At 44.4% G+C, this 20054-nt stretch overlaps 1 protein-coding gene across 1 annotated transcript in view; it reads left to right on the top strand.

Annotated features, from left to right (window-relative positions):
• The window catches only part of CD9 (CD9 molecule), a 47021-nt gene that overhangs the window by 16099 nt on the left and 10868 nt on the right, over positions 1-20054 (top strand). The window contains 6 exon segments of the mRNA XM_077468545.1: positions 11933-12035; positions 15745-15842; positions 16772-16825; positions 16827-16847; positions 17929-18030; positions 18449-18526. Of these exon segments, the coding sequence (XP_077324671.1) occupies positions 11933-12035; positions 15745-15842; positions 16772-16825; positions 16827-16847; positions 17929-18030; positions 18449-18526 (456 nt within the window).

The raw sequence follows: 20054 nt of genomic DNA, 5'->3' as shown, positions 1-20054 counted from the left end.
TTCCCATTCTAATGTGTTGTAAATCTTGAAGGACAATTGTACTTTTCCCAGGAGTTACTTTACCAGTAGGGAGGAGCCCGAACGTAAGTGTGACTCAAACATCAGGTGTTCACAGAATAACGAACAATATGCGGCATTCGCGGCAAATTCGAAAAGCCGCGGAGCGCCATTAAAGTCTATGACACACTAACGTGAAAAAACAAAGTGTTAATTTTAAAGGCTTATGCAAGTTATTGCCATAAAAAGTGTGTGGCGACCCGGGTCCAGCCCCAGAGTACATGTATTGATGCAAAAAAAAATTTTTTGCCAATGGGGTTGTCCTTTTTGGTATGCCTGTAAAGTAGTGCATCTTTCCCGTGTTTAGAACAGTACCACAGCAAACTGACATTTCTAAAAGAGAAAATTTCATTTTTAAAACTGCTTGTGGCTCTAAAAAAAAAAACAAAAAAAAAAAACCCTATAGTATGGCCTTATGTCTGTGGTAGCAATAGGGGTTAAAGCTATTTGTTTTAACCCCTATTGTAGTACCTATATAACTAAAGCAAAGTTTGTGTTTGGAGAGATTTCCCTTTTTAATTCCTGTTCTATACAGACAGCAGAAAGTGAGGAAAGTCCCATCTTAGACTGGATCAATGGAACGGGTGTCCTTATTGGAAGATTTCCACTTTTTTTTTTTTTTTTTTTTTTTCTATGTTGTTGGCTCATAATTCTGGTTTTTCTCAACTTTATTCCTAGTGATGGGCGTCTCCAAGAAAAATAGAATGAAATCCTCTAAAAACGTGACAGGCATTAACCCTTCTGTCTAATGCACACTAGAAAGTTGCTTCCTGGATACAAATTCTCAGTTGTCCTTGGAGTGAACTGGTTTCCTATGTGTCATGGTTGCCATAATCGATCTGCTGTGTTTATAAATGGCACTTAGAGACCGTGCAAATCATTTCTACAGCAAACAGGTGTGGCTGTGAAACCTCCACACCCTAAATAGACTATTCTCCATAGCAGGCCATTTTTATGAGTTCCTTCAGTTGTCTGGGGCCAGAAAGTGATTTATGGAGACTCTTTAAGGAGAATTGATGTGTTTTCAAGGCCAGCCAACAGCTGTCTTGTGTTTGTGAGCAGATAGTGTTGCAGAGGGGCAGACAAGTAGGATGGAGTGACTTGGAGCAATCCTACCTCAAGAGCTGTTCAGGTGCCTTGTCCTTCTGTGGAGGAACAAAAGGGCTATTGAGAATTAAGCTTCCTATACACTAGCAGAGTTTTGAATGTTTGTATGAAAATTCTCAGTACTTTTGATGACTGGACAAATGTTGAAAGTACTCTAAAGCCTTGTTTTTAAAAATTTAGATTTTGGGATGATCTGGCTTTCCAAAGGCTGCATTCAAACTTGAGCATTTTCAGCTCGTAAAACGCCTGAAAATCGCCCAACAAGCAAAATCCCATTCATTTCAATGGCACCTGTTTGCATCTGAGTGTTTCATCACCTGAGGCTCAAAGTACATGAGCTTCTTTTCGTGCAGATTACAGGCGTGTGTGTTTTTTTTTTTTTTTTTTTCTGCTTTTTACATTTTGTGACCTTTTTGACCTGTACAAAATTGTGGTAAAAAAATGAAACATTCAGGTGTGACTGCAGCTTAAGGTCCGGTTTAAAGCGCGACTGCCTCAGGCGACCTGGATACGACCACTGCGGCAACTTGCAAAACGACTTCTGTATAGAAGTCAATGCAAGTCGCCCCCAAAGTTGTACAGGAACCTTTTTTTTTCTAAGTCGGCGCGACTTGTGTCACTCCGATTAGAACGGTTCCATTGTACAGAACAGGACGCTACTTGTCAGGCAGCTGAGTCACCTGACAAGTCGGCCCAGTGTCAACCAACCATAAGGGCCGGTTCACACAGCGATGCGCGGCGAGGCGTCTCCGACTTGCCTCGCCGCGACCTGCACGGACCTCAGCGGCGACTTGCAGAGGACTTCTGCATAGAAGTCAATGCAAGTCGCCCCCGAAGTCGCCCCGAAGTAGTACAGGAACCTTTTTTCTGAGTCGGAGCGACTCGAGTCGCTCCTCTCAGAACGGTTCCATAGCACTGAATGGGGGCGACTTGCGGGAGCGAGGCGAGGCGAGCCGTGTCGCCTCGCCTCGCGTCGCAGTGTGAACCGGCCCTTAGTGAAAAACAGACCCTGTTAGAAATTCATTCATTTGAAAATTTTAATTTTATCATCACTGTGGTTGAAAACAAACATCTGTATGCTGTGCTGGGACAAACGAAACTACCTTTCGCAATATTGGTCACATGCACAATACCTGCTTTTATCTGTCGGGAGATGAAGCTGCACAGAAAAGCAGCGGAGGGGGTCATTAAAGATGGCACTACATTCAGGAACTGATGACTTAGCATATCTAAAGTGTTTGTTTTTTGGGGTTTTTTAATGCTAATTTGAACTAAATCCAGAGATTGTTTTATAGGTTGCTTAATAAAATAGGTTGGCTAATAAGTTTATAGTGCTAAGCAATATGAAAAAATAAAAAACAAAGACACTACGCACCAAAATGAGTAAACTGCAAATTTATTGAGCACTGGGCTCAAGATCAACAGCATAAATACCCTAATATTCCTCATAATATCCTATTTCTGATGTTGATAAATTTGCAGTTTACTAATTTTGGTCTGTAGTGTCAATTTTTTTTATTTATTTTTCATATTCCTTTAGACAACACCACCCTCATTTATAGGGTGAGTACTACCTTCTATTAGTGGGATTCTTTCTTAAAAAAAAAAGAGGCGGGGGGGGGGTTTAACTCTGCAAAACTCATTCTACAGCTAGGAGAGAAGGCAGAAACCAGAGGAAGGCAGGTGCAGCTGACGGGAGTGGAGCCCAGTGCTAAAAGTTGGCAGTGTGACCACTGCCACCCTGGAAGTTCTGCCACTGGTTGGTGCTGAATTGCTGCCCTGCACCTGCATGTCCGGGCGCTGAGTGGTGGGAGTTGCTCGCGCCTGGTGCCAGCAGTGGATGGGCAGGCAGGACCCTGGGTACTGGGATGTGATTTTGCTGCTGTGACCTGGAGCCTGGGACTTGACGAGCCCTGGCACCAGCATACAGTATGGGGGGCAGGATCTAGGAGTACAAGATGGAGAGAATCCTAGAGTTCATGGCTAAAGTGGAGCCTACTTTAAACCCTACGATACTTGCCTCCCCTTTAGTCATGCAACATCTTATTCCTGGCTTCTTTGGGATCTACGGCTATCTTTATTGGCCAGTCCGGAATGAAGTAACTACATTGTAAAGCATCCTATGGTGAGAAAGGCGAGAATCCATTATTGCAGAGGATACATACTGGGGAATTTATAAAGTATTTCTACAGCAGATGTTGGCATTCCTGAGCTGGTAGCTTTCCAGCACATACATGCTCCACTCTGATGGGCTTTAGATTCAGAGCTGAGTTCTGTTTTAACATCAAGCTTTGCTATAGATGCACTGCACAGAAGTATACATACAAACCTCTAATGCCGCGTACACATGGTCGAACTGTATGACGTACTTAGTCTGGCGTACTTTCCGCCAGACTGTCCGTCGGACTTTCCGAACGGGCTACTTGCCCACACACAGCACTTTTTCAGCGGACTAATACGGCGTACTAAGTCCGCCGTACTATCCGCCCTACTTTTGAAATGAACGGACTCGCCCACACACGCGGAGGAAAGTCCGCTCATTTTGAGCGCATCTCCAGGTAGGCGGGGCCAGCGAAGGAGACGTTGCTGGCCCCGCCGCCTGGTATGGACTTAAAGGGGAACCCCAACGCCGAAAAAAATCGGCGTGGGGGTCCCCCCCCCCCAAGTCCACAACAGACCCTTGTCCGAGCACGCTACCCGGCCGGCCAGGAAAGGGGGGCGAGCGAGCGCCCCCCCTCCTGAGCCGTACCAGGCCGCGTGCCCTCAACATGGGGGGTGCCTTGGGGAAGGGGGGGGCCGCGCGGCCCCCCCACCCCAAAGCACCTTGTCCCCATGTTGATGAGGATAAGGGCCTCTTCCCGACAACCCTGGCCGTTGGTTGTCGGTCTGCGGGCGGGGGGCTTATCGGAATCCGGGAGCCCCCTTTCATAAGGGGGCCCCCGGATACCGGCCCCCCACCCTATGTGAATGAGTATGGGGTACAATGTACCCCTACCCATTCACCTGTAAAATAAAAGTACGAGATAAAATACTTTATTGCACAGCTCCGGGGGTCTTCTCGCCGGACTCCTCCGCTATCTTCTTGTAGCTCTTTTGCTAGCGGAGGAGTCCGGCTTTCTTCCTCGCCGCCGGCCTCTTCTCCCGACTTCGGGGGTCTTGTCCCCCTCTTTGGTTCTTCTGCCGGGCCACCGCGCCTTCTTATAGCTCTTTTTACAGGCGGTGGCCCGGTCTCCTCCTTCCTCCTTCCTCCTCCTCTTTTTTTTTTTTTTTTTTTTTTTTCGGCGTTGGGGTTCCCCTTTAAGTCCATACCAGGCGGCGGGGCCAGTGACGTCTCCTTCGCGGGCCCCGCCTACCTGGATACCCGCTCGAAATGAGCGGACTTTTCTCCGGGCTGGAAAAGTCCGCTCATTTCAAAAGTACGGCGGACTGGCACACACACGGCCGGATTGTCCGCCGAAATGCGAGTACGACGGACTGCACGCTGAAAAAGTCCGCTGAAGCCCACACACGAGCGGACTGTCCGCTGAAATGTGTTTCGGCGGACTAAGTACGCCATACAGTCCGCTCGTGTGTACGCGGCATAACAAAAAATACACACCACTCTGTTAACTCGGTGATAAAAATGAATCGGACGAAAAAAAATGGTTTCTCAAACTCCGTTTTTTAATAGCCTTTTGTGATCAGTATAGAAGGGCCCCCTTACGCTGGATGTCAAGTCTAAAATCAATTCATTGCTCACAGCTAGGAAACCTTTAGCAACCTGCGTTAGAACCCTTGCACAGCCCTGCTGCAGGCTTCAGCTGGTGGGAGCTGAACGCTGTTCTGCATGGTACCTTTTTTTTGGTAGGGCCCTTTTTGTTAGGTCTTCTGTGTTCCAGAAGCTCATCCCTGAAAGGACAGGGCCCTAAAAGTCAGTACTGTGTGGTACAGCGTTCAGCCACAGTCTACCATAGGTGTTGACGGGCTGCCTGCAGCAGGTCTGAAAGTTGCACCTGGGCGCACTGAAGCTGGACAGTCCCATGTGCAACTGATCTTTGGCAACTCCATGCGTGAATAATGCTGGTTGAACGAAAAAAATAAATGAACTGAATTGCCTATTCAATGTGGATGAGGAAATCCTTGCCGTTGAGTTATTGCATTCTGACAACGTGGAGACTTCCCTGCTGTCAGAATACACTGATTAGTGCTGCCAGCCTATAGCTGGTGGGACTGATCGATTGGGAAAAACCCAATAGGGTGGTTGTACAGAAGTCAGTTGCTTTTTCTGTGCAACCAGCCTGCCCACACATGCATTTGAGTGTGAGAGGTCCATGATCCAGTTGAATTTTGATCCATGTATGGCCAACTGAAAAAAAAAAAATAGCTGTGATGACAATGGATTTAATAGTGTTTCACTGAAACCTGGGTGAGAGGCCAAACTAGAAGTGGAACACCCCTTTAAGTTATGAAATTTGGAGTTCTGCCCATTGCAATCAGATAAAAGCACGCATGTTCTAATATTCTCTGCAATCTGTGATTAGAAGTGCGTGCAGAAAGATGTGAAGTTTCCAAACTGCCTTTTTTGTGAGTTTCGGCTCCCTATTAAACATTTTCCCATAAACAGATCAGATGTGTGTTTTTATCCAATTTACGAGCTTGGCAATAATAAAAGGCTGTGCTGATGGTAATAATACAGCTGCTCTTGTATACTCTAATGGGCCTTGCGTAAACTGTGGCAGAATGTTCCAAGGCTTGTTCAGGCTAGATGGTGCTGATCTAAAGTCTCTTTTCAAACCCTTTTCCCAACTCTAGTACAGGTCATGTATTTTGTAGTATTCCCTCATTGGTAGGACAAAATTTTTACTTTGATTTAAAAAAAAAAAAAAAAAAAATATAGCGGCGGTGGGTCACCTGACCTTTATATCACATTGTTGTGTGGCCTTTTGTGTGTTGGCTGCCATTTTAGGCACAATGAGGGGATTTTCTAGAACTGGAGAAGTTGCAGTCTGGAGCAGCTATGCAAGGTAACTAATCAGCTTTTAGCTTCAGCTTGTTCGAGCTTTAAAAATGAATTGTAGAAGCTGACTGGTTGTCGTGCACAGCTGCACCAGATTCCAGCCATATGACCTTGGGCTATAAAGTGATTCCATGATCCCAGGAGGGGATAAAGGAGTGGAACCAGGAAAAGAGGGGGGGGTGGACAAGATGCAATGGAAACCATAGGGGATTATGGAAGTAGACACCTAAAACAACCAGTTGAGTCCCAGATCAAATACCCCAGGTGTCTGTCTATGCCAACCAAATTTTACATTTCCTGGAGCAATTGTGACTTTCATAGGCAAGTTTATATAGTTGCAGTTAAGTTGAATAAAGACACCAGTCCATCCAGTTCAACCTGAGTGAGTGTGGGTGCATGTCTACAATTTATCCCAATTTATTTAAGGTACCCTTATAGCGCCTTCAATTTATGTAGCGCGCCATGTATACATCACACACTCACACATTGGTCCCTACCCTCAAGGAGCCCACAGTCCAAGTTCCCCAACTCACATTCATATACTAGGGCCAATTTTGGACAGAAGCCAATTAACCTACCAGCGTGTCTTTGGAGTGTGGGAGGAAGCCGGAGTACCCAGAGGAAATCCACGCAGGCACAGGGAGAACATGCAAACTCCAGGCAAGTAGTGTAGTGGTTGGGATTCGAACCAGCGACCCTTTTTACTGCTAGGCGAGAGTGCTACTACACCACTGTGCTGCCCCAAATGGTAACCCTGCATCAATGGCTGTACACCAAAGTTATGATAGGGGATATCAGTGATTTTTCACTTAAGGAAGATCTCCCTCCAAGCATAGGAGGAAAAAGAGCTTGACATAACAGCCTAGCTCTGCACCATCCAACACCCCAAGTAACAACATCCTGCGGTCTTGACCAAGGGGACCGGTCGCATGTATGACTACTTCTACAGCAGAGCCCCAAAACTCCTGGATTTGAGGGCAAGCCCACACCATGTGATAGGTGCCTGCAGTTGACTGACATCTATTACATAGGGGACTTATTAGGTTATATGCCAGCCAGACGAGCAGGAGTGTAATAAGCCCTATGCAAAAAAACATTTTTGGGGTCAACCTGTCTTTGGCTGAGATCATAGTGGCTGACGCAATTTTCCCAGTCCTCTTCAGTGAGGTTTGACAGGTCTACCTGCCATTTTTTAGCCTGTCCAATTTAGCAGATTGAGCAATGGCAAGTCGCAGTTGAATTGAGGACAGAGGTCTCACCAGCTCCCTGGAGGTAAAAAAAAAAAAAAAAAACACTCCAGAGGGTCATATTTGAGGGTGACATGGTGTAGAGAATTGTGAGAGCACTGCATGCCGAAGCTGTAGATGCCTAACAGCAGCCTCTAGGGTGACCACAGGGTAGTCTTTCGAGTGGGAAAACCCCAAAGCACCCTACACATGTTGAGGGCATGTGGCCTGGTCCGTTTCAGGAGGGGGGGGCGGGTGCGCTCTCTTGGGGGGGGGCCCTTTTGTCCTGCAGCCTGCCAGGTTGAATGCTCGGATAACGGTCTGGTATGGATTTTGAGGGGGGGGGGGGGGGGCCTACACTTTTTTTTTTTGCGCAGGGTTCCCCTTAATTTTCACACCAGATCCAAAGAGCCTCCTAATGGACTGGTGCGGGGGGAACCCGTGTGTGTGTGTGTGTGTGTGTGTGTGTGTGTGTGTGTTTCTCCCCCCCCCCTTTTATTTATTTTATTTATTTATTTATTTTTTAAATGTAATTTTTGCTGTGGTACTGTTCTAAACATGGGGAAAAAAATGTGCCACTTAGGCATACTATAGACACCCCCCCTCCCCCCCCCCCCCCCGACACAATATTTAAAGGAATATTTCATTTTTATTTCTGCATTAAAAAAAAAATTGCATTGATACATGTCCCCTGGGGCAGGACCCGGGTCCCCAAACACTTTTTTTTTTTTATGACAATTGCAATTTGCATATAAGCCTTTAAAATTAGCACTTTTGGTTTATTCATGTTCGTGTGCTCTGAATTTTTGGCCTGTTTTTTTGCATTTTCTGCTGCGAACTGAACCGGAGGGTGTTCGGCTCATTCCTAGTCCTGATGTTCATGTTGGCTGGTTGGGTGCTGCTACCACCATTGCTAGTAAGGGAACACTGCAGTGTAGCCTTTTCGGCTTCATGGCTAGGTCCCTGCTGCGCTCACTGGTCCGGCAGAAGGAGGAGGGGGGCCGAGCTGCTGACCTACTTTGCTGTGACTCCCAGAAGTGGTAAAGGGGACCTGTCAAACTGGGTATTAGTAACAGGTGGAGAGGACCAAGTTCCAAGTGAAGAGTGACAGTCTTGCATATGTCCCCTTGTACAAGTGTCCCATTATCACTGTGCTCTTTTATATTGTCAAATATTCAGATTAATCTATAAAGATTCAGTAAATTATGCTATCCATTAACCATATCATTCAGTGAGAGACACTCGCTGACATGTTTCGCACAGTTATGCTTCCTCCGGAGATATGTACTAAGGCTGCTTTCACACTGGGGCGGTATTCAAAATAGCGCCTGAAAAAAACCGGCCCCTTTCACTCCAGTGTGAAAGCCGGAGGGCTTTCACACTGGGGCGGTGCGCTGGCAGGACAGTGAAAAAAGTCCTGCTAGCCGCATCTTTGGAGCGGTGTATTCACCGCTCCTAAACCGCTCCTACCCATTGAAATCAATGGGACAGCGCGGCAATACCGGGGTGGTTTTAACCCCCGCTAGCGGGCGAAAAAGGGTTAAAACCGCCCGCAGCGGCGCTTTGCGGGCGATTTTAACCCTTTTTCGGCCGCTAGCGGGGGTTAAAACCACCCCGCTAGCGCCCGCAGACCGCCGCTAAAACGACGGTAAAGCGCCGCTAAAAATAGCGGCGCTTTACCGCCGACGCCCGCACCGCCCCAGTGTGAAAGCAGCCTAAATGTCAGGCGTAGGGCTACTTTCACACTGAGGCACCACTTCAGTGTGTAAGTAGCCTAATGGAGCAGATGTTTGAGAGAAAAAAGCTGCATCACATTCTATTCATTCAGGTGAAAAACCCTTAAAGTGGTTGTAAACCCTTACAAACCACTTTGACCTACAGGTAAGCCTAGATTAAGGCTTACCTGTAGGTCCAAGAAATATCTCCTAAACCTATATGGTTTAGGAGATATTTGCCCGAAGACAGGCGCCGTAGACAGCTGCGCGCAGGCGCACTGAGTGCGGCATTTCCAACAATGGAGCTGCCGCGCGTGTCGGCTCCAGTGCGCATGCGCGGGAGTGACGTCATCGCGGCTCCGCCGAATGACAGCGGCGGAGCTGCGAGACCCCACCGAAAAGATGGATGCGCCGGACTACAGGGGACAGCGGTGACATCGCTGGCTCCTGTGTCAGGTAAGTGACACATAATGGGCTACTATGTGATGCATAGTAGTCCATTATGCTTTGCCTTTGCAGGGAATGAAAGAGGAAGTAAACCCATTAGGGTTTACTTCCTCTTTAAGGCTTTACAACCACTTTAAGGTTTGCTGCTGGTTAATTTATTATTATTTATTTATTTTATGTCCAGTGACTGGGTGGGGAGGAGACTTGTAGTTCACTATAGCAGAGACGGTGCAGGTCCCCTTCCCCTAGAAGACTGGACCGTGCTGTATGGCAGAGTTGTGTAATTCTCAAGACTGAGCAGGAATATAAATCCTTTGGCAGGTAAAACTGGCATATGAAACGCGTTTCGACCGGAGCTCAGCTGTAATGCTTGTTTTACCCCACTGACTCTAATGAGCTTAGTGTGGGATCATTGGTAAGCATAGTCAGAGGGGCCCCCTGTTTAGATATGAATACTTCTATATCTATATATTCAGAGGTTGCTGCAATTAAAAATCGTTCTTTTATTTATCAAATTCTCCAAGAAAGGCTACATCACAAAAGTCATTTCCAAGCATGACAAAAATATTTCAAGTGTTGTTCAGTTTCATGGTTTGATTACCTTCGGCTTCAATTAAGTTAATTGAAACTGAAAGTAATCAAACCATGTAATTGATTCCATATGTGATGACGTGTAAAGGGTGTGTGGGTGTTTGTTTGTTTTTTTTTCTCTCTTCTTTTTCTAGGAAAAGGGTAGACACATGGGCTGCACTTTTTCAGCTATTGGATTAACATGACATTCACGCAATCCTAAACTTTCAGAATTGAAGGTTGGCAGAGGGCAGATTATTTCCTCGGAATGGGTCGCTTTAAGCCAGTGGTCATCAACCCTGTCCTCGGGGCCCACTAACAGGCCAAGTTTTATGTATTACCTTGGGGAGATGCAGACTAGAATACTGCAATCACTGAGCAGAAAGTTATATCACCTGTGATGTATTTCAGTTATCTTGTAAACCTGGCCTGTTACTGGGCCCTGAGGACAGGGTTAATGACCACTGCTTTACGCCCACGGGGTGTATTGGAATCTGTCAGGCATTGGTGGTATGTTTAGTAACAATTGTAAAGGAGATCTGTTTCCCACAGGCTCAGTATGAACCTGTTGAATGAAAGCGAGTAGAACCAGTTTGTACAGTGATCTGTCCTTCCTCGTAAGAGGAATACGAGAGAGACATGGCTCCCTTTGTTAAACTGGAGAGTGATGAGTCATCTGGATGGAAAATCTGGGTGGAGAACAGCGATTTGACTCATTAGAAGCTCTCAAGCTGGCTCTCTAGTCCTCCCATCCAGTAATCTGAATCATTTCAGTTCACTAGTTGGGTGAATGCAGCAAGATTCCTCCAGAGCCCAACATAAAAATATTCCAAAAGCCAGTAGTATGACTATGAGAGCATGTTTGTATTTAAACCCTAATCGCATATACTTTTACCAGCCTTCCTTGGCACTCTTCTTCCTATCGTAGGGGGTTGTGTCTGCATAGTGGGCAGGCAGAGTATAACCTTGCACAAGGTGGGGAATTACATTCCCGTTCTGCGTCCGCTGCAGTTTTGAAAATTATGCTCTTGCCGGGAGCTGCTGTCAATCAACACAGAAGGGCTGGACAAACTGCAAAACTGACTATGGGAGATACTGGTGCCCTGTAACGTTTAGGCTTCATGCACGCTGGACGTTTTTACAGTAGCTGTAGATGTGGTGGGGTGTGTTTTTTTTTTTTTTTTTTTTTTTTTTTTATTTTTTTTTTTTTTTTTTTTTTTTTTTCCCCCCCTCTCTCCCCCCTACAGTCATTACTCTCCGTCCATGCACACATAGGCTGTTAAGCAGTTTTAGGCAGTGGCGTTTTTTGAGCAGTAAAAAAAAAATCCCCAAACTAGTGGGTCTGTTTTTCAGCTGTAAACTCTTTAATGCTGATAAATGTCACTCACCAGCATTTTAATGTTTTTGATCCATTAAAAAAAATTTTTTGCAGGCGTGGCAATGTATGATGGTCCGTATCAATATACGGTAGCCTATTATGTTTTATTCGTGTGACCAATTGGCTCCTTTTTGAGATTTTACTTTCTATTCTTACTATTCTTACTTACGGCCACAGATTGTTTGCATAAAAGTTTAGATGGCGTTTAGGAAATTCACACTGAAATTCAGGCTGAAAATAATGGGAACTTTTATTCATTTATTTTTTTTTTTTTTTTTTTTTTTTTTTTCTGGTTTGTCTTAGTAAAGTACAGGTTTAGTGGCCTTCCTTTTTTGTTTGTCATTGTGTGTTTTTGTATTTATTTTGGCAATGAAGTATCAAATCTGATCAAATTTTGTCTTCTCTTTTTTTTTATTTTATTTTTTTCCCCCCACAGCTGGCAGGCACAGCAGTCCTGGCAATAGGACTATGGCTCCGATTCGATAAGCAGACCAGGCCCATTTTTGAAACAGATTCCAGCGCCAGTTCATTTTATACTGGTAAGACTAAATCCTGGATTTTCTAGCGCACATTACTTGGCTCAACACTTTCTAGTCTTATCTAAGAAAGCATGACCTGGAGCTTTTAGTCCATAGCAAACTCATAATGTCAATACCTGTATAGTGCATGCATCCTGTTCTTGAGATTTAAGCTTTTCTGATACTTGAACTAACTGAAAGATTCTGAAAGCTGACCACATTCGCTAAGTCGGCTTGTACAGTCTCCTTTGATCTACCAACAACCATGTAGTAAAGGTGTAGCAAAGGGTCTGGCCAAATGTATAGCCAGTCAGGCTGGCTCTCCACCACATAATTATTGGTGGCTCTAAGGCTCCATTCACACTTGTACGACTCAAATTTTGTTAACTTTGGCTTTGACCAGTGATAATGGACAATTGTTGCATTTGTATAACAGTCAGGTACGACTTTCATGCAACTTTTGAGGGCTCACATTGACATCTATGGCCCTCGGGTTACATGAAAGTCAGACCAAAGTAATGCATGAACTACTTTGACATTGCTGCAACTTTAAGTCGCACATATATAAATGGTTATCATTGGTAAACATGGAACAACTTGTCATGCAACTTTGATGTCCAAAGTGACAAATCGCACAAGTGTGAATGGAGCCTAAAGGAGATTATACAGTCAGATTAAATTCTACATTGCCAGAACTAGGGGTGGTATAAATAGGTAGGCAGCTGTAGATGGATGGAAATAGACTTGACTGGGGAGATTTACCTAAACTGGTGCACAGAATCTGCTGCATATGTGCATAGTAACCAATAAGTTTATTCAATTAAGCTTTGACAAAATCTAGAAACTGGTTATTAGGCACAGCTTCACTAGTTTTAGTAACCCCCATAGTGTTCTCACCTCCACTGTGTTCTATCTAGCTCGGTTATCATTAAAATGTTGGCATGCGATCCACGTCCGGCCCGAGCTGCTGCTCTTTTTGGACCACTGTGATCGCGCCATTTAGTCGCCGCTTTTGTCCCCAGCCACCTTTGCTATCATTAGAGTAGAGAGGAGCAGGAGGTGGGACAATTCTAGACTGGGGGTGGGACCAGCACTGCGTGGAGAGAGGTAGCTGCCTGTCGCATTAATTGGGAGGTGATTGGCTGCTAGGAGGCAGTCTTAGCAGCTAATTGCCAGTTTGCTGAAAAGTCAACCCGGCGGCTCCTGAGCCCCGCCCATTGCTGTTGTGCCTTCAGTTTAGGATTGTCCCGCCTCCTGCTCTCCACTCTGTGAAAGGTAGGAGAGTGAAGGGAGGAAAATATATGGAACTGTAGAATGGGGAAGGGGGAGGCAGTGCTGTGTGGCGGGGATATGTGAAGGGGGCAATACTGTGTGGGGGGAGATGTGAAGGCAACACAAAATGAGGTGCTGCACAGAAAACGTGTAGGAGTACCATTGACTCTTAACCCTTTCCCGCCGAGTGTACGCAGATATGCGTACTCGGCTTCCGGGGGTTATACCGGGATGATGCCCGCACCTGCAGGCATCATCCCGGTACCGTTTTTTGCAGCAGGCGATTGGCTATCCAGGCATAACAACCGATGCGGCTAAAAGCCGCTCGGCTGTTATGCCGGAGGAGCGGGAGGGGACGTCCCCCCCCTCCCGCCGCCTCTCGCCGCTGTTACCGGTGCTCCCGCTCGATCGGGAGCACCGATCAGAGATCCGACGCCTCTGGCTGTTGCGGAGGAACTGGAACGAAGCTGTAATCGGCTTCGTTCCAGTCTCCTCATCGTAAACACGGAAGCGACGTCATGACTTCCCATTTACTCGGCTGCCAATGGCGCCGGTTTTAAAAAAATATCCGGTATTCAGAATCGCCGTTTTCAGCGATCTGAATACATTGAAGTGTAAAGGAGGGGTGGGGGGTCTTTTAGACCCCCGATCCCTCCATAAAGAGGACCTGTCACCACCTATTACTGTCACAAGGGATGTTTACATTCCTTGTGACAGCAATAAAAGTGATCAATTTTTTTTTTTTTTTAAACAATTTAGTCATTTTAAAATAAATAAAATAAATAAAAAAAAATAAAAAATTTTTAAAGCGCCCGCCGTCCCCGCGAGCTCGCGAAGCAAAGAAAACGCATACGGAAGTCGCGCCCGCGTATGTAAACGGTGTTCAAATTACACATGTGAGGTATCGCCGCGATCGTCAGGGCGAGAGCAATAATTCTAGCACTAGACCTCCTCTGTAACACTAACCTGGTAACCGTAAAAAAAAATTAAAGCGTCGCCTATTGAGATTTTTAGGTACGGTACCGTACTTTGTCGTCAATCTACAAGTGCGCGCAATTATAAAGTGTGACATGTTTGGTATCTATTTACTTGGCGTAAAACATTATCTTTCACATTACGCAAAAAATTGGGCTAATTTTACTGTTGTTTTTTTTTTTATTCATGAAAGTGTCCCTTTTCCCAAAAGTTGCGTTTAAAACACCACTGCGCAAATACCGCATGACATAAAATATTGCAACAATCGCCGTTTTTATTCTCTAGAGTCTCTGCTAAAAAAATATATATAATGTTTGGGGGTTCCAAGTAATTTTCTAGCAAAAAATATGGATTTTAACTTGTAAACACCAAATTCCAAAAATAGGCTTAGTCATGAAAGGGTTAAAGAGGAAGTAAACCCTGATGGGTTTACTTCCTCTTTGAATCCCTGCAAAGGTAAAGCATAATGGATTACTATGCATCGCATAGTAGTCCATTATGTGTCACTTACCTGACACAGGAGTCAGCGAAGTCACAGCTGTCCCCTGTAGTTCCGAGTGTCCATCTTCTTGGTGGGTCTCACTGCTCCGGCGCTGTGATTCGCTGGAGCAGCGATGACGTCACTCATGCGCACAGGAGCCGACACTCTTGGCTTACCCAGTGCGCCTGCGTGCTGCTGTCTACGGTGCATGCGCGGGTAGACAGCGGTGCCTGTCTTCAGGTAAATATCTCCTAAAACTATAGGTTTAGGAGATATTTCTTGGACCTACAGGTAAGCCTTAATCTAGGCTTACCTGTAGGTCAAAGTGGTTTGTAAGGGTTTACAACCACTTTAAACACACTGAAATGCAAGGTGCAATTTCCTGCACATGGAAATGGCATGGTACAAACTTGCCGTGCAGTTTCCATGCGGCTGAATTGTTAAAAAGTTGGCAGGACCTTTTCCCAGCAGAAAAAGCAGGCACAGCAGCCCATTCAAATGGACTGTCGTGCCTGCACACCTGGTCTGTGATGTAAAGATTCTGAGACCTTGCACAAAACTGCTGTTCGGACCTCGGCTGGAAGAAAATTTTACTAACCGGACCTCCCATGAATTTTAATTCGATACCCCTGATCTAACTGTTTGGCCTACATTGCTTCAGGGCACTAGGTGAGAAGGCAAGGGTGTCGCAGTTTGACGTTTAACAACAATTTGAAAAATCTGTGCCATGGTTGGAAGTGCTTGTCATTTACTTGGGTGGCCCTATACAGTATATAGCTCTCGCCTTTAGTTTCTTGACCCATCATATCAGAAGGGGAGGTGAATCGGCCCATGAATAGACTAGAATCTTGGACGTATTGGGTCTCGTTCTGTAGTGGAATCCTCTGCTGCTTGCAGTCTGCCTTAATAATTTCACAGTAAATTGGGGCTTTTATCCCCAGTAGGACACAATCCATGTTGTATGCTCGTGGTAACTTTTTATTTATTTATTTTTTCTTGCAGGGGTCTACATCCTAATTGGTGCTGGGGCTCTCATGATGTTGGTTGGTTTTCTCGGTTGCTGTGGTGCAATTCAGGAGTCTGAGTGCATGCTGGGATTGGTAATATTTTTGTTATAAGCAGTGTTATTATGGCTTTACAGATTCCTTATATAAATAACCTTAAAGTGTTACTAAATTCACTCTAAAATCAGTTTATGTGCAGTAAAGCCTAAGGGGCTAATCCTCTGCATTGTATAAAAAGGCTGTTTGATCCTGTCTCTGATCCTCCCCTTCTTACACAGTCCCCCAATCCATCTGCTGATAGTACAGAGCCTTGGGGGCACTGTACATAGGCTCAGTTTGGTGCATGTTGCTAGAGTTTTTTTTTTTTTTTTTTTTTTTTTTTTTTTTTTCTCTCCCGGAGGATGCATGTGATCATCACAGGTAGGGGTCATGCAGCCTCATGGGACAGTCAGAGGAGAATGAAAACTCCTACAAGCTTTAACCAGTGCTCAGCCGGACACTGATAGAAGTTAAAACTGCTATATACTGCTGATGAGAGGAGGTATTTAGCAGTTTGTATTTGCTAAAATAATTCAATTTCCATGTTCTGTGTACTGTGGTAGACCAGATATAGTAAATGCACGGGACTGGGACACTTCTTCTTCCCCTTTTTTTTTTTTTTTTTTTTTAAAGATGGTTACCAGCAAATGTTCGTGTAATGCCTACCAAAAGTGGTGTGTGTGTGTGGAGTTTTTTATTTTATTTTTTCCTGCTTTTATGTCACAGAGGCAGGAAATGCTTAGCAGGCATGTACAGTATGTCTTTTTCAGTTTCTCAAGATCCCCTGATGCCAGGCTAGAAGGAACTTTTGTGTCAGAGCTGATTGTAAAGCAGATTTACCTGCCCAATACAAGAAAAGCTGCCTCTTAAGGAGGACTTTAGGTTACCATGAAAAAAAACATCTATGTCAGAACTTTAGAGAGCTCATGTCCGACTTCTAATAATACCCAAACAATGAAAAAGCTGTCATATTTTTCCTTCCACAGTTCTTTACTTTCCTCCTGGTTATTTTCGCGATTGAGATTGCTGCTGGAATTTGGGGGTTTTGCCAATAAGGACAAGGTATGTGGTTGCAATTTTAATTAATATTTGTAATTACGTGGAATGTTTAAAAATTGCTCATTAACGTTGCCTTTCATTGCTGTAATAAAAGGGTAGCTATAGAGGTAGGCAATATGACCTGCATATGCCTCCCTTAGTTTCTCCTAGATATAACACTGAGGTAGAACTGCCATTTAAAATTGACGTAAATAAGGGCACAAATTATTATTAAATAAAAACCTGAGACTGTTTCTTCCTCATGTGATCTAAAGCCTAGGCAAAGATCACAATGTTATTGTCATCCAGGAGCAGTGTGGCTGTTTCAAATGATAAGATACTTCAGAGTCTTTTTGTCTTTAAATCAGACAGACCCTTTCTGCTAAAATAGGTAGGATTTGCTTCCCAATTGTGGCCTATTCCTCCCATGTATGTAACAAGCAGATATGACTGCCTCATGATGAAATTGTTTTACATAACGGCGAAACAGCGCTTTGGATAGGGAAATGCTAGAACCTTTGTCTATGGCGAGAGATTTTCCTCCCTGTCTAGTGAAATTGCAGGAAACCGAAAATCTCCAATAAGCACAGGCAGCAGTAAATATGAGGTTGTAACATTAGCCAAACTGTCCAAATCGAAAAATTTTTGCAGGAGTTCACATTTATACATGTATGAATCTAATAAAATAAAAAATAACCTAATGCAGTCTTTTTTTATTAACATACATTGAGGGCATTCTCATTTGATTACTAGGGGCTCGTTCAGATTACGCTGATATGTTGTTACAATATCGTGTAGTATTTTGCACTTTATTTTCCCAGTGCAGCGCACCAGATGTGCATTATGTGAATGTGTTTTTAATAGTGCATTGTGTAGCCACCCTGGGGTGTCATTCAAATGGACCCCACAATGCATGATACACTAAAACACATGGTAAATGCACATTTTACAGTGCATCAATACGAATAGTTCATGAAGAATTACCCCATATCAGATATTCCAGTGTTAATGGCTGTTGAAAGTGGGGGATGATCTTGACCATGTTTTTATTTTATTTTTTCCACAATGCTTGTTCACTTTTTTTGTCTTGGTTTTTTATCTCCAGATTGTACAAGAAATGAAGACTTTTTATACAGATACTTATATGAAGTACAAAGCAAATCCAGAGCCAGCTTTAAAGGAGACTATGAGGGCCATCCAGCATGGTGTAAGAATTTAGTTTTTTGATTTTCTAGAGAACACAAATGATAGAACACACACTCTTCATACAGCAATACAATGCATACATTTTAACTAGTGTGTCTGATCTGGGCACGAATAATGGCCAACTAGGCCTGGAAAAGTGCTTACAAGAATTACAAAGGAGTTTGGGACATAGCACCTAGTCACAATTTGTATGTATGTGGGTTTTTATCCCTGTTTTGTAACCTTCCACTTGGGGATGTATTCCTTCACTTCTGGACCCCCAAAAATGGGGAGAGGGGCAGATGGAGACTTATTGCTGTGTGTAATTTCCTGTTCAAGTGACAGGCTTTTAAATTTTCTTTCTTTCCTTCCTTCCTTCCTTCCTTCCGTGTGTGGTCTGTATAAAATCAATTACTTTTTTCCTTATTTTTTTTTTACAGTTGGACTGTTGTGGACTCACTGGGGCGTTGGAAGCTCTTCTTTCAGAAACATGCCCTTCTGCCAGCTTGACAATCCAGGTAATATACGCTCATTGCCAGCAAGCAGTAACTTGTATCTGGATGCCAGCTCCAGTATTTGTACATTTAAAAAAAAAAAAAAAAAAAAAAAACTCCAGGGAGTCTTATTTAATGTAAAATAAACCTGTCCCAAATCAAATCAGTTTAAATGTAGTATAAGCAAAGGATCAGTGAGTTTATTCAGTTATTTTGAGCATTTTTCATGCACTGGCCAGAGACAGGAAACCCCACTCAGGCATTACCCCTCGTAGCTCAGCTAAGTCTTATATATATTTATTTTTTGATAGCTTCCTTAGGTGATTAATATGCCTACTGCTGTGTCTCTCAAGACTTCCTGGGCACTCTTGTTTAAGTAGAGGGGCTCATCCGGATCACTATGGCCTGTAGAGGCTGTACCCACTTGTCAAGCAAGAGCGGGGTCAACCTGTAATGTTGCCAGTCAGTTTTGGTTCCTGCAGGCAGCGATGTTCTGGGTACATTGTATCTGGTAACCGTGCTAGCGATGTGCTATACAGGCCCAGGGAGGTGATCCTGTAGGGTCTCTGAAGGTGCTCTGGGATGTGCACACCTTGATTGGTGAAGATTGGGCCTTCTAGTTCTACAGCTATCGAATGGGGAGTGACTGATATTGGTGGAATATGTAGCAATCCTCTCTGGCAGTATTCCCTTTGTGGGGGGGGGGGGGGGGGGGCAGTTGCAAAGCTTGAAAGGGACAAGTCCAGCACAGCACACTTGCGCAATGTCAGTACAAACACAATTTTTACAGGTCTCAGGCTCACTAATGAGTGCATTCAGAGCTCCTGGTATTTTTGCACTGCATAGCAGAACAACTTGCCAATCCAGTGAAGAAAAAGCACAGGCGCCAAACTAAATATAGTGTGTAAGGTAATTTTTATTACAAATGTGGATACTACAGGTATTTACAAGGATAAAAGGTCACAGGGCATGAAGCACAAAAGTGCAATAGTGTCCATGAAGCTTGTATGTCAGGATGGCTTCTGCGGTGTGGCACTCAGGACCTCGCCGGTGGTTGCAAACCCATCCTGGAATGCACAGGAAGCTGATGTCCTTTCCAGAATGCAGTGAGGGAACAGGTGATGCATGTGCTTCTTCAGGCCTAGCTAATGCCATTTTGGATGAGGGCTTGTAATCTTCATAGCTGCTGCTGCTTAAAGTTCTGTGGCCTTAGAAACGCATCAATTGCTATGGAGGTGGAACTTATCTATATCGTGGTAGATATTATCTGGCACTGTATAAACAGATTCTAAACTGTATAGTTATCTGGCAAAATATGCATTAAGGGGGATAAAATACAACAAATCCAGTGGCATACTATAATTTTTTATATATAAGGTATATTTGCAAATAAAAGTCCATTTAACAAGCGATTGCAAAATGAAGTGACTTCAAAAGAAATGCTTGGTATAGACATTTTGCCAGTAGATAATCCACCACCGATGGGTAAAAGGCTTACCGGAAAAGTTTAACCCAAATAGGCATACACCAGTGAGTCAGTAAAGCTTGTGGT

The sequence above is a fragment of the Lithobates pipiens genome, unplaced genomic scaffold, assembly GCF_037356315.1.
Source record: "Lithobates pipiens isolate NorthernLeopardFrog02 unplaced genomic scaffold, aLitPip1_a1.2 Scaffold_8, whole genome shotgun sequence".
Taxonomy (NCBI): domain Eukaryota; kingdom Metazoa; phylum Chordata; class Amphibia; order Anura; family Ranidae; genus Lithobates; species Lithobates pipiens.
Note: the sequence above shows the minus strand (reverse complement) of the source record. Positions and strands in the feature narration are given on the sequence as shown.